We start from the raw sequence: 19,157 nt of genomic DNA on the forward strand, positions 1-19,157 counted from the left end.
TACAGCAACTAACACAAGAGTCTAGAGAACAGATAGTAAAGCCCAAAACATTGCCAGTCAAGAAAAATAGACTTGAACTCTGTATACTGTATCTGTGTGTGGTTGGCTCTTTGTGTCTCGTGACAGACATGTTCTGTGTCCTTTACCTGGTGTAAAACAATGGAATTTATTTATTTCGTTTATTTTTTCACTGTCGCCGAATGTACATTTGACACCTGTCGATTGCTGTATGCTGTGTGCTCGGGGCTTAAGAGTGTATCCTCTGTCCAGATTGGTATCGTTGGCAGGACCGGGGCAGGGAAGTCCAGTCTGACCAACTGCCTGTTCAGAATCATCGAGGCGGCAGAGGGCCGGATCCTCATAGACGGGACTGACATCGCCACATTAGGCCTGCATGACCTCAGGACCAAACTCACCATCATTCCACAGGTAGAGTAACAGACACAGATACAAGCAGACCCACACACACACCAATTTGCACACACACACAGAGAAGCACATGCAAGCGCACATGTGCACACATACACACACACACACACACACACACACACACACACACACACACACACATACACAAACACACACATTCTCTCTCTCTTACTTCCTCGTCCCCCTGTGTGGGTAGGACCCAGTGGTGTTTTCAGGGACCCTGAGGATGAACTTGGACCCGTTTGAAACCTTTAGCGATGAAGACATCTGGCGCGTCCTTGAGCTTTCCCATATGAAAGAATACGTGAAGGGTTTACAGGAAGGACTGCACCATGAGATCTCAGAGGGGGGGGAGAACCTCAGGTGGGTCATACCAACACACCACAGACACGGCACAATACTGTAGGCAGCACAGACATCAATCCCTTGATCATAGTATATCAAGATTCAGGTCATTCCATCGTGAGGGAAGATGTTTACAAAAAAAGTCATGTTCGGATACCGGTTTTTGCACACAATCATTAATAGGCTACGTCTCTCTTCACTGCTCTCACATGCACGGCGCCGATGTGTGTGCGTAATAGCTCTCTATACAATCTACTGTAAAGCGTGTGTATGTGTGTGTGCCCATGCATGTGTATGGGCCCGTGTGTGTGTGCACGTGTGTCATTGGCCAGGCGTGGGTTGTCAGTGGACTGAGGGGATTTTGGTTTGCAGTTGGTGATCTGTCTCAGGCCTTTCCAGACAGAGGACATGTTCCCCTCTGAGAACTGATGTTGTAGTTTCTCTGAGAAGCGTCGTTTAGCCTCCATCACTGCCTTGCTGAACCTGTACTTGGACGTCAATGGGGCCAATGCGACTTCTCAAGCAGCCATCGCCCTCTCTACAATTGCAGAAGCGAAAGTGAAGTTTACTGCGAAATAGTTCTATTTCAAATGTAGCTTTTGTTTCAACATTCGGTTTATGATAGTTATACTGTATTTCACAGGAGAGCATACGGAGACTGGTAATATTACACCCTGTGCTTCCCATCTCGGATAAGCACATTTACTGTACTGTATCTTACTTTTTCTAACTTCTCACTGGCCCTGTTGACTTCCATTGTTGTAGCCAAGTGGGCGTATTGAGTGGTAGCTCAAGTATTGAGTGGTATAGTAGCTCAATACTGAGGCGGTCAGGGAAATTATACCCAATACGTGTCAGGTTCATGTAAGACAGACTGAGAATAGGCCCTAAAGTCCAAAACAGTGAACCTACCTTTAATTAAATTAATTTGCATGACTACAGACAGGCCAGACATACTCTGACGGCCTTTGTCAAAACAAACCTCAGATCTGGCACAAAAAAAAAGTGCCTTGTGTTGCCTCTGTGTATGAAATGCGCTTTACAAATAAGATTTGATTTGTTTTGAATAATGGCACTTTCCTCCCACTCAATCAATTACTGCTGCTCACACAGCCGGAGATAATTTGTCTTAGTGTGTGTACTTGTGTGTGTGTGTGTGTGTGTGTGTGTGCGCGTGTGCATGCATGGGCACTTTGAGACATTATATTAGTCATTTAGCAGACGCTTTTATCCAAAGGGACTTGCAACAGCATTTAACATAGGTAGTCAATGTACTACATCTGTATTATTAATGCAAATATGGACGAAATCCCCAGTCTGACCTACACATCCATCCCCATGTATATCCACTCAGTGTGGGCCAGAGGCAGCTGCTGTGTCTGGCCAGAGCTCTGCTCAGGAAGAGTCGTATCCTGATCCTGGACGAGGCCACGGCGGCGGTAGACCTGGAGACAGACGACCTGATCCAGGCCACCATCCGTAGTGAGTTCTCCCACTGCACCGTCCTCACCATCGCCCACCGCCTGCACAGCATCCTGGACAGCTCCAGGTAACACCCTCCTCACTCCCTTTCTCACTTTTCTCACACTCGCACACACCCGCCCACACGGAAAAGCTCCGCATTAGCAGTTGGGTGTCTGTAGGGCAGTGAGATGTGCTATATATATATGATGAATAATGAGCTCCAGTATATAGAACAGCCTTCGTGTAGTTTTGCTGTAAATGAGTGTAAGGCTGTAGTCACACTGGTGCTCTTGATGGAGAAAAAGCGGAGGTTGTTTCCATAAATATATACCAAATGTAAAAAATCTGCTTGAATTGAATGTTATTTTGTCCATATATATATATATATATATATATATATATATATATATATATGTTGACTTTCGTTGTCTTTTATTATTGTCCTTATTAAGCTCTGCGTTGTGTTTTGATTTCAATAAAAGATGGCCCCCAATCTCACACAATGCCACACAGTCCAGTGTTTCCTTGTTCTGATGTATCCCAAATAAATCTCTCCAACACGGGATTTGAGCGACAAGCAAAATCTATTTATTCCAGAAGGTTTGACATACAAAGACGATGGCATATAGTCTAATGTACAGTTGACCTCTCTATATGCTGTCTGGACTCAAATCAAAGCATTGGTCTCGTTGCAACTTTCTTATGGTTCGGGTGTCCCCCCCCTCGTCTCCTCTCCGATAAGACTGTCTTTCTGGTCTCTTCTGTGGCCTTGTTTGGTCAAGATAAGCTACGCCGCCTTGACGCTAACCACAACAATTGCTGTTTGGCACAGAGTGTACCAGCCATGGAATGTCATCTTTATCTCATAAGTCTATGGAAGAGGGACACCACTTCTTACAGAAAGCTACAGCTACAGCCATACTCAGAGGTCAATCATTATAATTTAGAAATAGCTAACAGGATCAGATTAAAAGGCATTTCTCTGAAAATCAACCAATATTCAACATATATATATATATATATACATATGCATGACAGTTTTAATTACTTCCCCTTTCCTTAGTTACTTGTATATGAAATCGAACAACCAATCAGAAATTAGCAAAATAAGAAAACAACTTAAGTATAATTATTGAAGAACAGAAGATCAGAGAATATCCTAAACAAATTCACATCGATCACAAAACAAAACATCTCAAAATAAGCAAATAGACCTAAATATACTCCTCTTCTTTGTTGTGATTGGTCATCTGGGAAAAAAGTGGCATTGACGGCAGGTGTGGCTTTGTTTAACTAATGTTAACTTATGTGCTCTGGCACAAAACACACAAAAAATGAGCTGGTGAACTGAGATAAAAGGGATTTGTAGAACAGAGGGTCCTTATAGATAGCCTGTCTCCAGAATCGCACGCCCACTTTCATTTTCAAAAGTGAAAGAGAATGGCAATTCAGTGTCAGGCTACACTAGATGGAGTAGGGCAAGAACGGACAAAGTCACTGTTTCAGTAATAAAATGTGATTTTATTACTGATGTGCTTACTAGGGAAAGGAATATCTTTATGGCTAAACTAGATATTTGTGACATTGCCATGCTCTCTTTTTCACCCCCTCTCTATCTCCTCTCTCTTTTCTCTCTGTATCAGGGTGATGGTGCTGGATGCTGGCAAGATCGTAGAGTTTGACTCTCCCGGAAACCTCTTTGAGAAGCAGGGACATTTCTATGCCATGGCAAAGGATGCTGGGATCACTGCCATCAACAGCACCGCCCTCTGAGGTCACTTCCTGGTGACTTCCTCATACTACTCCGCCCGTTGCACAAGAAGAATCATAGGACTTGTAGGACTCTGGGAGGCATTGAATCATATATGTACCTCCTTTTTGGTAAACTACAGAGGACAGACAGTTGTGGAAGCTGTTTGAATTGAATGTTTTTTTCTCCAAATATTAACTATATATTCATGTGTAAGATTTTTGCTATATTTTGGTATGTGATTTTACAATATCTATTCTACCTCTACTGCAATGTTGAGGGATGAGTGGTCAGTGTATAGCCTACATGTGAACGATGATATAAGATAATTGATAGATGTTAATTTGCTTTCAAAATCTCCCAAAAGAGAATTGTTCTTTCTTTTTTGGGGTTAAAAGTTATCGTTGAAATTTGTTGTATATAATTTGTGGAGCTATTACAATCTGTCCACGAAAGAGCAAATTCTGTTGGTATGACATTTGTTTTGTATGATCTGTAAGATCACAGCATTATGTATATTATTATTTTATACATACAAACACATTTAAATACATTTAAATACATTTAAATATATTACATTCAACATTCATTTCATTAAATGTCAGCCTCTCTTGTGTTCTCTAGTATACCATTAGCTGGCATCATTGTATTGGCACACTGAGTATCTGGGAAGGTACCGTATAAACACAATGGGGCATGTTCTCAGTGCCACCTATAGGGAGAGTGTCAGTGAACTGAAATGACAAGTTCGGATCATTAACTTGCTGACGGTGAAGGTGAGATAATTGAATGTGTGGAGTCATGGGGAACATTGACGTAGGCAGGGATCATGAGAACCATGTTTAATCCACCTCCTGTGTCATTAATCCCACCTCTCCAAATATCAATCATGCTACTCTGTGTGACAGGGTCAGCAGGCAGGTGCTTCTGTCTTGGGCTCCTTTCAAATATGCTGCTACGAGTAGTCTTCAAAGGTCCTTGAATATGAATGATTCATAGAGATCGATTATCCTCGTTTAATATCGCCAATAATGCTTACCCATCTCTATCGAAAATGTGGACAATTAAGCGACTGCAGCGCTGAGTGACATGTGATCACTACGGAGACTATCAGCTGTTATCCGACCAGCCTTTTAAGAGCTCCTATTTGATTCTGAATGTGGGAGTGTATTAAAGGTATTAAAGAGGTAGCTCACTACTGTTGAGTGACAGTTTAAATTCCCCTAATTCCCCTCACCCTAACCCGGGTCCGTATCCTTTTCCCACCCCCACCCTACCCCCGAACCCTGCCTCTACCTAGACCCAGGCACACTCACACTCACGCTCACACACACACAGACATACTCCAGTCCTGGGCTCGGATCCCCTCACCCTAACCCGGGTCCGTATCCTTTTCCTACCTCCACCCTACCCCAACCCCTGCCTCTATCTGGGCCCAGGCACACTCACGCACACACAGACACACACCAGTGTTTGCCATACCTCTCCCATGATGCTCTTAGCCTTTCTTGCTCTGAAAATGTAATTTAATGTAATTTATTGCTCTATGAATGTTCTTAGCTGTTAGACAAATATATTCCAGGAGCTTGCTCCAGGTTGCCTGTTTTAATATCTGTGTTGTTTTTATGGCTCTGTGCGCTACTAACCCTGTTCTGCCTTCCCTCTCCCTAGTGCCTCTCTCTCTCCCTCCTATCTTCTAACCAGGTCCAGTGGATGCCCCACTGTCTGCTATGGATGTTGTAGCATTTAGTTAACACACACACACGTACACACAGACATACACCAGTCCACTTCCGGCTTTAGGCCTGGGCCTGGGCCCAGTCCCCATCCCCTCACCCTAACCCGGGTCCGTATCCTTTCCAACCCCCACCCTACCCCCGACTCTACCTGGACCCAGGCACACTCACACACACACAGACATACACCAGTCCTGGGCTCAGATCCCCCTCCCCTCACCCTAACCCGGGTCCGTTTCCCTTCCTACCCCCTCCCTACCCCTACCTCTATCTGGGCCCAGGCACATTCACACACACACACACACAAACATACACCAGTGTCATATCTCTCCTATGATGTTTTTAGCCTCTCTTACTCTGAAAATGTAATTGAATGTAATCTATTGCTTTCTAAATGTTGTTAGCCGGCAGACAAACATACTCCAGGAGCTTACTCGAACGCCTTGTTGAGAGGAGTCAGGGAAGAATTTTTACAGCTCACTTATATGGCCCCCGGGTGACACTGTTTTTTTGCTTCCCTCTGGAATATGTAGGGGTGGGTCGTATGCCCACCTCCCTTGTTCTCTGTAAAGCACATTGTGTTGCCTCTGGGTATGAAATGCGCTATACAAATAAAGCTTTGATTGATTGATTGATTGATTGATTAAATGTTGGGGATACCCTTCCAGCTGAGTAGCTGATGTGTCACATAGCCTATGTATAGGCTACCGTTCTCTTTACGTTTCCTTAATTTTCGTGAAACGACCTTCGCGATTTAATCTATTAATTGTAATAGGCTAAAAGAAAATAGCTTAAATCTATTAAAATCTAGCCAAACATATATTTCAATTAGAAAAAGGAGAAAACGGATCCAGGCAACTCAAGGGATACGGAGGCAGGAGTAGTTTTAGTTTAAAAAGCCTTGTCATGGCTTACGCGTCAAAATGTTTCGACCTTGCAGTCTTCATCAGGACTAGTGACTAGACAAAGAGACACACCCTTTAAATACCCTTAGGTGAGACAGAAAACAATCATTCAATCATTCAATCAATTAGTTTGTCAGAGTGTTTAAGACATGAGGCGCAGGTGCGCACCACACATGAAACAAAAAGTGGGATGGAAATGTACTTGTTGGTGACTTGATGTTGGTTGGATGGCTGGACAGCTGCATTTTAAACTCATAACTTTTCAGAATGTTGCTTGTTTTTTAAATAAACATTTTATAACCTGAAAGAGCCTATTGTATAGAGTGTTAATTTGTGTGTATGAGGGGGGGGGGGGGGGTTGTTGCTGAAATTAGTTCATTGTGTCAAAGCTCAACACAAGCCATAAGACAACACTTGGGAAACATCTCACTTCTATGTCAAAATGAAACTCTGCAATCAAAGCCCAACAATCCCTTTTCAAAGTGGCATTTTTGCAACAAAATGATTCACACATGCACCAGTTGAAATATTCTTTCAAAGCAGCAACAAAACTGATGTACTTTATACAAATACTGCCGTCTTTAGTACTTAGTATACCTTTTTAATGTTCTTACACAGGCTTCTGTTAAAGATTGTTCTAGTACATCTACTCACATTTCAATCAGCAACAAAATAGAGAGGCTTCAGAAACAAACATACGGCTCATGTTTATGCCACTGCAGGTTTTTACAATAAAGAAAAGTATAATCACAGTACAGTAATCAATACAATCTTGGCAACAAGTAATTACATTAAAATTTGAGTGCAGTGGTAAACAAAAGATAGAATTGTAAGTGATGAGGTGGATGGTTTCTGGATCCCGCCTTCTGTCAGGGTCTGACATCACCTCATCCACATCACAAGCTATGTCATCCCTGGCTAGACAACGGGGAACGCTTCAGTATCAACCCTGGACTGACCCTGCCTCAGTATCCAACCCTGGACTGACCCCCCCCCCCCTCCCCCTCAGTATCCAACCCTGGACTGACCCCACCTCAGTATCCAACCCTGGACTGACCCCCCCCTCAGTATCCAACCCTGGACTGACCCCACCTCAGTATCCAACCCTGGACTGACCCCCCCTCAGTATCCAACCCTGGACTGACCCCCCCTCAGTATCCAACCCTGGACTGACCCTTGAACTGGAGGCTCCAAGACGGCTACTCTACCTCCTGAGCTGCTGCCGCCCCCTCAAAACGTGATCATGTGTGCAGTACTGGATGGACCTAGGGTGGCATGGTGATGGAGAACTCCTTGCAGACTGATGGAGGATGTTGAAAATTATTTCAGCCCTCAAAAGCCATATCTAGGTTTTTGCTGGGTGATGATCAATCTAGTAAATATATTCCATAAACCAAGGCACATTTAATTAATTTCATGGTGACCTCACAATGTATGTCTGATCTCCAGAGCAGGGATATCACAGTAAAAAGGTGTGGTCAAAAAACAATGAGTCTCATACTTCAGCCAAGATGACCTCATCTCAAGACCTCCTCCTACAGGTCTTATCTCTCTGGGCTAGTGTAAAGGGCTCTCCCCCTCCCCCAACTAAACATTCTTGAAGCTCACAGACCTGCTTCCACACACCACAAAACACTGATTCTTCGTCCAGGAACACAAGGTGATATTTCCCCCACGTTGCCCAGGGACATTCACAAAAGCTCTTTGTCCTGTAACATCTGGGCCCCGACGCCTGGTTTTAGATAGATTGAATCCAGCTTCATCAATGAAAATGAACTCATGACTCTTTGCAGCTGTACAAAAAAAGTCCAGGACTGTCTAACTGTGATGGCCCCTGTGGTGCCATCTAGAGGCGTGTGGGGTTGAGTGTGATCATGTCTAAATCATTCTGCCTCTCATCCCCTGCAGGTTGGCTTGCTTTGGTTATGTCAGGGTAGACATTTAGTTTCCTTTGATCCACTCTTCAACACCCCTCCACTCATACATTCACACACATCCAACATGAAGCACTACTGATGTACCCCATTGTACATTTCCTTCTGTTGGTTCTGTTCTACTTTGTTATATATTTTGGTTAATAAATATTATTGTTATACTTTCAAACCGTGATGTGTCTCCCTCTTGTTATGGCCTTCTGAGCCAGGTCATGACACTAACAAAGTGCATACACTGTACCCTGAATATGGTGCAACTCAAAACACAGCAAGTCAAAACAACATTTTCACACAAGGATGGGGTTGGAGGTGGGGGGTGGTTTGGGTCAGAGTGCGGTCGATATACTGACACGGTTGATATTATGGAATGTTGTGTGGTCTGCAATGATTTGCTCTTGTAGTTGATGTAGGCGGATGGCGTTGTCTGTCAACACGGTTATGAATCAAGTTAAAGAGCTGACTTGGAAGTGAACAAATTCAGAGAACATAGATGAAAGATGTATAGTTGTCATCACTGAAACTGCAGGCATCACAACAACATACAAATATATAATCATCTTTTTTCACATAAAGAAATACCAAACAATGTCAAATCCATGTTTGCTTTTAAACCACCCCTCAAAGAAAATGGCAGGGGCTGTATTGAATTAGGCATGTATGGGAGGTCTCAGTGTTATGGTTTGAGGGTGGTGAAGTAGGACACAAAAGCAGACAGCAGGCAGGCAGCGCAGGTTCAAAAATAATGTTTAATTTCAAAACTGCAAACCAAGGAACACAGGGAGCAACACACTAACATACAGTAGACAATGAACCAACAGAGAACAAAGGAAACAGAAGAGCTTATATACTCTGGGAGAACAATCAAGGAACAACATACAGTTGAGTAACAACACCTAACAAGACACAGGTTCACCAATCACCCAGACAAGGACATGTAGGGATTCCAACAAGACACCAACACAAGGACAGAGGGAGCTAGGACACAAGGGAAGGGAACAGGGAACAAGGCTGGGACTGGGAATGGAACTGGGCAGGAAACTCGAGTAAACTAGAGGGGGGAGCTAGAGGATACTAGAGAACTAAAGGAGGGGACTGAGGGGACTAGAACAGGGACTGGGAACTAGAGAGGGGAGTTTAGAAACACAAGGAGTAAGTAAGTAAGTAAAACTTTATTTATAGAGCAGAGCGCTCTTCTCAGCACGAGTGCACAGAGTGCTTTACAGTGGGGAATTAAAATAAACATACAGATCACAACTCCAAAATCAACATAGAAAAAATCATGACAACATGGGGGGGGGGGTCAATAGTTGGGCTACAGATCACCAAAGGCCTGTCTGAACAGGTGAGTCTTCAAGAGTTTTTAAAAAGATTTCTCAGAAGTTGAGGCTCTCAGGTCCTGGGGTAGGGCATTCCAGAGCCTAGGGGCCATCGCCCCAAAGGCTCGGTCACCCTTAGTCTTTAGCCTGGTCTGAGGCACCACCAGGAGCCCCTGGTCGGACAACCTCAGGGACTGGCTGGAGGAGTAGGGGTGGATGAGGTCGCAGATGTAGGCGGTGGCTTGTCCATGGAGGGCTCTGTAGGTGAACACCAGGACCTTGAAGTTGATCCTGAGGTGCACAGGGAGCCAGTGCAGGGAGGCCAGGATGGGGGTGATGTGGCACGATCTCTTGGCCCTGGTGAGCAGCCTGGCCGCGGCATTCTGGACCAGTTGCAGCTGGTCCACAGATGCTTTGTTTAAGCAGGTGAACAGATAATTGCAATAGTCCAACCTGGAGGATATAAAAGCATGGACAGACATGTCCAGCTCAGCATGAGCAACAATGGACCTAAGTTTTGCGATATTTCTCTGATGGAAAAAGCAGGTGCGAGGAGTGGGCTAGAAGGGAAGACTAGGCTAGAGGGACAGGAGTAGAGAGGGACTGGAGTGACGTGGGACTAGTGGGGGACAGGTGTCTAGAACTGGGGCTGGGAGGACACAAACCAACATAGAAGACCAGACAACGAACACAAGACCAAACACACAAGGAGGCAGAACAAAACCTAGTGACAATGTGATCAACGTGTACAAAAGTCTCTGGGGGGAGTGCACGGGCAGTCACTGGGAGGGGAGGTGCTCAGGGTCCAGGAGGGTCCAGGGGGCACAGGAGCTCAGGGGCAGGTGTCCAAGCCGGAAACAGGGGCTCAGGGCGAGCCGGAGTTCCGGGGCAGGGGTGAGGGTCTGGACCGGGACCAGGGGGTGAGCAGGGGGGAAAAAGGGCTTAAAAAGTTCAGGGGCAGGGATGAGCGTCCGGGGGCACTGGAGCTCAGGGTCCAGGGGTAAGGGGCCAGGCTGTGAGCAGGGGGCAAATGGCCAGGACCATAACACTGAGATTCTAAAACTCAAAACCAATTTATGTTGATTGTTCACATTGAACAGCCTCCTTGCCAATCTACCAATCTATCTCTAGAGGTGTTCCTTCTCCATTTTCATTTATTTCTAACATTTTAAATTGAAGTACAAAGCTCATTTGTTCATTCTAAACAGTAAGAGGTTGGGACTGACGTTTGACTTCTTTTTACCTCCTTTAGTACCGTCCTTCCCTCCGTCCCCATCCTTTTCATTGGCTACGCTGTCCTGGCCTCCGCTTTGACGGCAAGGAATCTAAAATGAAGGAAGTGACATAGTATATGCCACCGAGATCCATGGTGTACTTAGCTGTGACAGGGGCACTGAGCACTAATATCTCAAGAGTGCACAGTTCGTCAACATTTTTATATGGACCGTTGTATATGATCGTAAATAACAGGGCTTATGGTGCTAAATACCAAAGTAGTCCTCTAAAGGAGTAGTAAAGGGAAAATGCATGTTTAGCCCTGTTTTAAGGTTACTTATGATCATATACAATGGTTCAGATCAAAACTTTGACAAAACTAGCACTTTTGAGAAAGTCTGATAATTGCTCTACCACTGTTTTGGTCATACAATGGATGTGGATGGGCACCTTGAGAAATCTTTCAAAAACATGTTAAACTCTCGATTTCAAAGACAAGAAGCCACCGAGGGGGTAATTGGTGTCCGTTGGTGTTCTGACATCAAATTTGCCGCAAAGTATGAATCTTGTAGGGTTTTATTGATCATTTTATGAAATCCATTGACTTGTATTGACGCGACCGTTGTAGATGTGTAGATCAATCCGCAGAGGGGATTCAGCATGGATGTATTAATAGAACTGGATACAGCCACTCCATTCACTGGCCGCTATCAACAATGAAGCCCTATTGAACCGCGCCATCTTGGCAAATTTGTAGTCATTTGACTATTTCCGGTGACTTTTGACTTGCGCAGTTGAGCTTCTCTTGCCGACGCGCGTCCACGAAAAAGTTCACATTTATGTGAAATGTAGACGCACGTTCCCGGCTCTCTCGGCTCTCCCCGCTTTGATTTAGCAATGAAAACCGGCTTGCATATTAACCTGTTTTTGTCAAATATATCAATTGGAGAAATTATTTTTTCATCCAGGCATCTTAGTTTTAACAGGTTAAATATAACTGAACATGTTTCGTTTGCTAGTAGATGGTATTCATACCGTTCGCGATAACGTTATTGCAGCCAGGCTAAATTCCTCCAGGGAGCCAGTGACCGGCGAGTTGAAGAGCTTCACTCCCCGCCAGCAGGAGCTTTGGCCGCGGCTACCGCATCTCGGATAACCCGCTGAGTTCGTGGCTGCTATTTCACATTCGCCCTTGATCAATCCCAATACCGATCCATGGTAATAATGAATCAATCGTTCAGATCAGATCGGCAGTGCTGCATGCATGTTACAACATCATTGTTAGCTTTATTAACATAACCATAGCCTACATTTATCTCTCTAACGTTAGGCTATCCATCTTACACCAGTCGGCCATTCGATAGCTGGAAGCGGTCAACGCCAACGTTGACTGAAAACACCCAAACTCAGTGTATCGTTTCATCTTCATGCTACACATCAACTCCTTTACATTGTATGTGAATAAATTCCTGTTATTCTAAAAATATCCCATTTCTGTCCATTCTTGGAAAAGGCTAATAATTGCTGTCAAATGATCACTCCAGTTTATCACCGTATCCCACTACCATTTCAACTATGCACAGGAGGTTGTCTTGTGGTCATTTTCATTAAAAAATGATTAGCCTGATCAGTTTGTTGTATGTATTAAGCCCTTTTTGAGCGGTATGCTTGTATTAATAGCTTATAGCTTGCCATACTCACCAACCTTGGGACCTCAGAAATAGGGAGCATTTCCAAACCAAATTGCGGGGGGGGGGCATTAAAAGCATTAAAACGAAATGTGAAACATTATATATATATATATATATATATATATATATATATATGTGTGTATGGAGCAATTGTTTTTAATGTCCGACTTTTGTCTGTGCTGTTCAGTAAATGTGCATCTGTCCTAATTTATTGTAGCCTATCTACTACACAACCTAGTTCAAATTTATGAATCTCCCGCGGAAGTCAGGAGGGTTGGCAAGTAGGCTATGGTCACTGCTCCCCAGTAAAATTGAATAATTGAGGGGTTACTTACAGTACAAAAAAGTACAGCATTTGTAGAACTCGGATGATACTACATAAATTGCCATGCAAAGCCAGAGACTGTTGCTTGTAGACGACAAGACTGCTGTAACCATTCAAATGTGGAGGCTACACTGCATTGAAGGTGGGTTGGCTTACTTGACACAGAACACAGAAAACGGACACCACAAAAAAGGGCTTAAAGCAGGTCCTAAACAGCAGCAGGTCTGGTTGAGGTGTGAACTGGTCTCCTAAAAATGGCTTGAGCTGTGAGGATTAGAGGAGGCACACTGTTTCTGTTATTACATTTCAATAATAGAATATGACACACAAAACACAAACCACATACATACACACATACACAAAGGCCCGTCTTGGTTTAAAGCCCACTCACCAACGTCAAGGTGCAAGCCTATCGAGTGGGAACACGAGACCAATCACGAACAGGACAAACTCAGACGGGACAACACAGCATACAAATAATCAAGGAATATGTATGTTGTCATGCTGTTTCACATTTCGTTTTAATGCTTTTAATGTCTAATTTGTAATGCTTTGAATGCCCCCCCCCCTGCAATTTGGTTTGGAAATGCTCCCTATTTCTGAGGTCCCAAGGTTGGTGAGTATGGCAAGCTATAAGCTATTAATACAAGCATACCGCTCAAAAAGGGCTTAATACATACAACAAACTGATCAGGCTAATCATTTTTTAATGAAAATGACCACAAGACAACCTCCTGTGCATAGTTGAAATGGTAGTGGGATACGGTGATAAACTGGAGTGATCATTTGACAGCAATTATTAGCCTTTTCCAGGAATGGACAGAAATGGGATATTTTTAGAATAACAGGAATTTATTCACATACAATGTAAAGGAGTTGATGTGTAGCATGAAGATGAAACGATACACTGAGTTTGGGTGTTTTCAGTCAACGTTGGCGTTGACCGCTTCCAGCTATCGAATGGCCGACTGGTGTAAGATGGATAGCCTAACGTTAGAGAGATAAATGTAGGCTATGGTTATGTTAATAAAGCTAACAATGATGTTGTAACATGCATGCAGCACTGCCGATCTGATCTGAACGATTGATTCATTATTACCATGGATCGGTATTGGGATTGATCAAGGGCGAATGTGAAATAGCAGCCACGAACTCAGCGGGTTATCCGAGATGCGGTAGCAGCGCCCAAAGCTCCTGCTGGCGGGGAGTGAAGCTCTTCAACTCGCCGGTCACTGGCTCCCTGGAGGAATTTAGCCTGGCTGCAATAACGTTATCGCGAACGGTATGAATACCATCTACTAGCAAACGAAACATGTTCAGTTATATTTAACCTGTTAAAACTAAGATGCCTGGATGAAAAAATAATTTCTCCAATTGATATATTTGACAAAAACAGGTTAATATGCAAGCCGGTTTTCATTGCTAAATCAAAGCGGGGAGAGCCGAGAGAGCCGGGAACGTGCGTCTACATTTCACATAAATGTGAACTTTTTCGTGGACGCGCGTCGGCCAGAGAAGCTCAACTGCGCAAGTCAAAAGTCACCGGAAATAGCCAAGTGACTACAAATCTAGCCAAGATGGCGCGGTTCAATAGGCCTTCACTTTAGATTTCGAATCCTGGGGGCTTGGGGATTCAGGAAGCTGAACTACTTACAGTAGCTATTGTTATTGTTTATGTTGCTAGGCTACCTAGTTTGCGGACGTTTACACATGTGTGTGCTGTGACTAAATAGTTCTATGCTAAAAAAAAAAAAAATGTAAAGCCTTTCCAGATGAACTAGAATCTTACTTTATGGCGAATTATATGTCAGAACGCCAACTAACACCTCGGTGAGTTTCTTGTCTTTGAAATTGAGAGTTTAACATGTTTTTGAAAGATTTTTCAAAATGCCCACCCACATCCATTGTATGACAAACGGTGGTAGAGCAGTTATCAGACTCTCTCAAAAGTGTTAGTTTTGTCAACGTTTTGATCTGAACCATTGTATATGATCTTAAAACAGGGCTAAACATGCATTTTCCCTTTACTACTCCTTCAAGTTGTGCCTGGCACAAGGGGAGGAGATGTGTTAAGTCAACCACGGCCTCCCGTTGATCTCCAGTTATTTCCTCTCCAAAGTCAAATGATCCAAACTTGCCATCAACATACAGATAATAAATAGATGTACCCTAACCTACCCTACAAACCCTACCCTACCCTACCCTACATACCCTAACCTACCCTACCCTACATACCCTAACCTACCCTACCCTACCCTACCCTACGTACCGTTTCAGGACCAGGAAACAGGGGCTCAGGGCGAGCCGGAGTTCCGGGGCAGGGGTGAGGGTCTGGACCGGGACCAGGGGGTGAGCAGGGGGGAAAAAGGGCTTAAAAAGTTCAGGGGCAGGGATGAGCGTCCGGGGGCACTGGAGCTCAGGGTCCAGGGGTAAGGGGCCAGGCTGTGAGCAGGGGGCAAATGGCCAGGACCATAACACTGAGATTCTAAAACTCAAAACCAATTTATGTTGATTGTTCACATTGAACAGCCTCCTTGCCAATCTACCAATCTATCTCTAGAGGTGTTCCTTCTCCATTTTCATTTATTTCTAACATTTTAAATTGAAGTACAAAGCTCATTTGTTCATTCTAAACAGTAAGAGGTTGGGACTGACGTTTGACTTCTTTTTACCTCCTTTAGTACCGTCCTTCCCTCCGTCCCCATCCTTTTCATTGGCTACGCTGTCCTGGCCTCCGCTTTGACGGCAAGGAATCTAAAATGAAGGAAGTGACATAGTATATGCCACCGAGATCCATGGTGTACTTAGCTGTGACAGGGGCACTGAGCACTAATATCTCAAGAGTGCACAGTTCGTCAACATTTTTATATGGACCGTTGTATATGATCGTAAATAACAGGGCTTATGGTGCTAAATACCAAAGTAGTCCTCTAAAGGAGTAGTAAAGGGAAAATGCATGTTTAGCCCTGTTTTAAGGTTACTTATGATCATATACAATGGTTCAGATCAAAACTTTGACAAAACTAGCACTTTTGAGAAAGTCTGATAATTGCTCTACCACTGTTTTGGTCATACAATGGATGTGGATGGGCACCTTGAGAAATCTTTCAAAAACATGTTAAACTCTCGATTTCAAAGACAAGAAGCCACCGAGGGGGTAATTGGTGTCCGTTGGTGTTCTGACATCAAATTTGCCGCAAAGTATGAATCTTGTAGGGTTTTATTGATCATTTTATGAAATCCATTGACTTGTATTGACGCGACCGTTGTAGATGTGTAGATCAATCCGCAGAGGGGATTCAGCATGGATGTATTAATAGAACTGGATACAGCCACTCCATTCACTGGCCGCTATCAACAATGAAGCCCTATTGAACCGCGCCATCTTGGCAAATTTGTAGTCATTTGACTATTTCCGGTGACTTTTGACTTGCGCAGTTGAGCTTCTCTTGCCGACGCGCGTCCACGAAAAAGTTCACATTTATGTGAAATGTAGACGCACGTTCCCGGCTCTCTCGGCTCTCCCCGCTTTGATTTAGCAATGAAAACCGGCTTGCATATTAACCTGTTTTTGTCAAATATATCAATTGGAGAAATTATTTTTTCATCCAGGCATCTTAGTTTTAACAGGTTAAATATAACTGAACATGTTTCGTTTGCTAGTAGATGGTATTCATACCGTTCGCGATAACGTTATTGCAGCCAGGCTAAATTCCTCCAGGGAGCCAGTGACCGGCGAGTTGAAGAGCTTCACTCCCCGCCAGCAGGAGCTTTGGCCGCGGCTACCGCATCTCGGATAACCCGCTGAGTTCGTGGCTGCTATTTCACATTCGCCCTTGATCAATCCCAATACCGATCCATGGTAATAATGAATCAATCGTTCAGATCAGATCGGCAGTGCTGCATGCATGTTACAACATCATTGTTAGCTTTATTAACATAACCATAGCCTACATTTATCTCTCTAACGTTAGGCTATCCATCTTACACCAGTCGGCCATTCGATAGCTGGAAGCGGTCAACGCCAACGTTGACTGAAAACACCCAAACTCAGTGTATCGTTTCATCTTCATGCTACACATCAACTCCTTTACATTGTATGTGAATAAATTCCTGTTATTCTAAAAATATCCCATTTCTGTCCATTCTTGGAAAAGGCTAATAATTGCTGTCAAATGATCACTCCAGTTTATCACCGTATCCCACTACCATTTCAACTATGCACAGGAGGTTGTCTTGTGGTCATTTTCATTAAAAAATGATTAGCCTGATCAGTTTGTTGTATGTATTAAGCCCTTTTTGAGCGGTATGCTTGTATTAATAGCTTATAGCTTGCCATACTCACCAACCTTGGGACCTCAGAAATAGGGAGCATTTCCAAACCAAATTGCGGGGGGGGGGCATTAAAAGCATTAAAACGAAATGTGAAACATTATATATATATATATATATATATATATATATATATATGTGTGTATGGAGCAATTGTTTTTAATGTCCGACTTTTGTCTGTGCTGTTCAGTAAATGTGCATCTGTCCTAATTTATTGTAGCCTATCTACTACACAACCTAGTTCAAATTTATGAATCTCCCGCGGAAGTCAGGAGGGTTGGCAAGTAGGCTATGGTCACTGCTCCCCAGTAAAATTGAATAATTGAGGGGTTACTTACAGTACAAAAAAGTACAGCATTTGTAGAACTCGGATGATACTACATAAATTGCCATGCAAAGCCAGAGACTGTTGCTTGTAGACGACAAGACTGCTGTAACCATTCAAATGTGGAGGCTACACTGCATTGAAGGTGGGTTGGCTTACTTGACACAGAACACAGAAAACGGACACCACAAAAAAGGGCTTAAAGCAGGTCCTAAACAGCAGCAGGTCTGGTTGAGGTGTGAACTGGTCTCCTAAAAATGGCTTGAGCTGTGAGGATTAGAGGAGGCACACTGTTTCTGTTATTACATTTCAATAATAGAATATGACACACAAAACACAAACCACATACATACACACATACACAAAGGCCCGTCTTGGTTTAAAGCCCACTCACCAACGTCAAGGTGCAAGCCTATCGAGTGGGAACACGAGACCAATCACGAACAGGACAAACTCAGACGGGACAACACAGCATACAAATAATCAAGGAATATGTATGTTGTCATGCTGTTTCACATTTCGTTTTAATGCTTTTAATGTCTAATTTGTAATGCTTTTAATGCCCCCCCCCCTGCAATTTGGTTTGGAAATGCTCCCTATTTCTGAGGTCCCAAGGTTGGTGAGTATGGCAAGCTATAAGCTATTAATACAAGCATACCGCTCAAAAAGGGCTTAATACATACAACAAACTGATCAGGCTAATCATTTTTTAATGAAAATGACCACAAGACAACCTCCTGTGCATAGTTGAAATGGTAGTGGGATACGGTGATAAACTGGAGTGATCATTTGACAGCAATTATTAGCCTTTTCCAGGAATGGACATATATGGGATATTTTTAGAATAACAGGAATTTATTCACATACAATGTAAAGGAGTTGATGTGTAGCATGAAGATGAAACGATACACTGAGTTTGGGTGTTTTCAGTCAACGTTGGCGTTGACCGCTTCCAGCTATCGAATGGCCGACTGGTGTAAGATGGATAGCCTAACGTTAGAGAGATAAATGTAGGCTATGGTTATGTTAATAAAGCTAACAATGATGTTGTAACATGCATGCAGCACTGCCGATCTGATCTGAACGATTGATTCATTATTACCATGGATCGGTATTGGGATTGATCAAGGGCGAATGTGAAATAGCAGCCACGAACTCAGCGGGTTATCCGAGATGCGGTAGCAGCGCCCAAAGCTCCTGCTGGCGGGGAGTGAAGCTCTTCAACTCGCCGGTCACTGGCTCCCTGGAGGAATTTAGCCTGGCTGCAATAACGTTATCGCGAACGGTATGAATACCATCTACTAGCAAACGAAACATGTTCAGTTATATTTAACCTGTTAAAACTAAGATGCCTGGATGAAAAAATAATTTCTCCAATTGATATATTTGA

General features: G+C 43.6%; 1 protein-coding gene across 1 annotated transcript in view; it reads left to right on the forward strand.

Moving 5' to 3' along the window:
* Positions 1-6,355, forward strand: part of abcc2 (ATP binding cassette subfamily C member 2) — a 30,951-nt gene extending 24,596 nt beyond the window's left edge. The window contains exons 30-33 of the mRNA XM_084457116.1: positions 271-429; positions 626-792; positions 2,129-2,323; positions 3,882-6,355. Coding sequence (XP_084313242.1) covers positions 271-429; positions 626-792; positions 2,129-2,323; positions 3,882-4,011 — 651 coding nt within the window. The 3' untranslated portion in view covers positions 4,012-6,355. The remainder of the gene's footprint in view (positions 1-270; positions 430-625; positions 793-2,128; positions 2,324-3,881) is intronic.
* Positions 6,356-19,157: the final 12,802 nt, after the last annotated feature.

The sequence above is a fragment of the Borostomias antarcticus genome (genome assembly GCF_949987555.1).
Source record: "Borostomias antarcticus genome assembly, chromosome: 2".
Taxonomy (NCBI): domain Eukaryota; kingdom Metazoa; phylum Chordata; class Actinopteri; order Stomiiformes; family Stomiidae; genus Borostomias; species Borostomias antarcticus.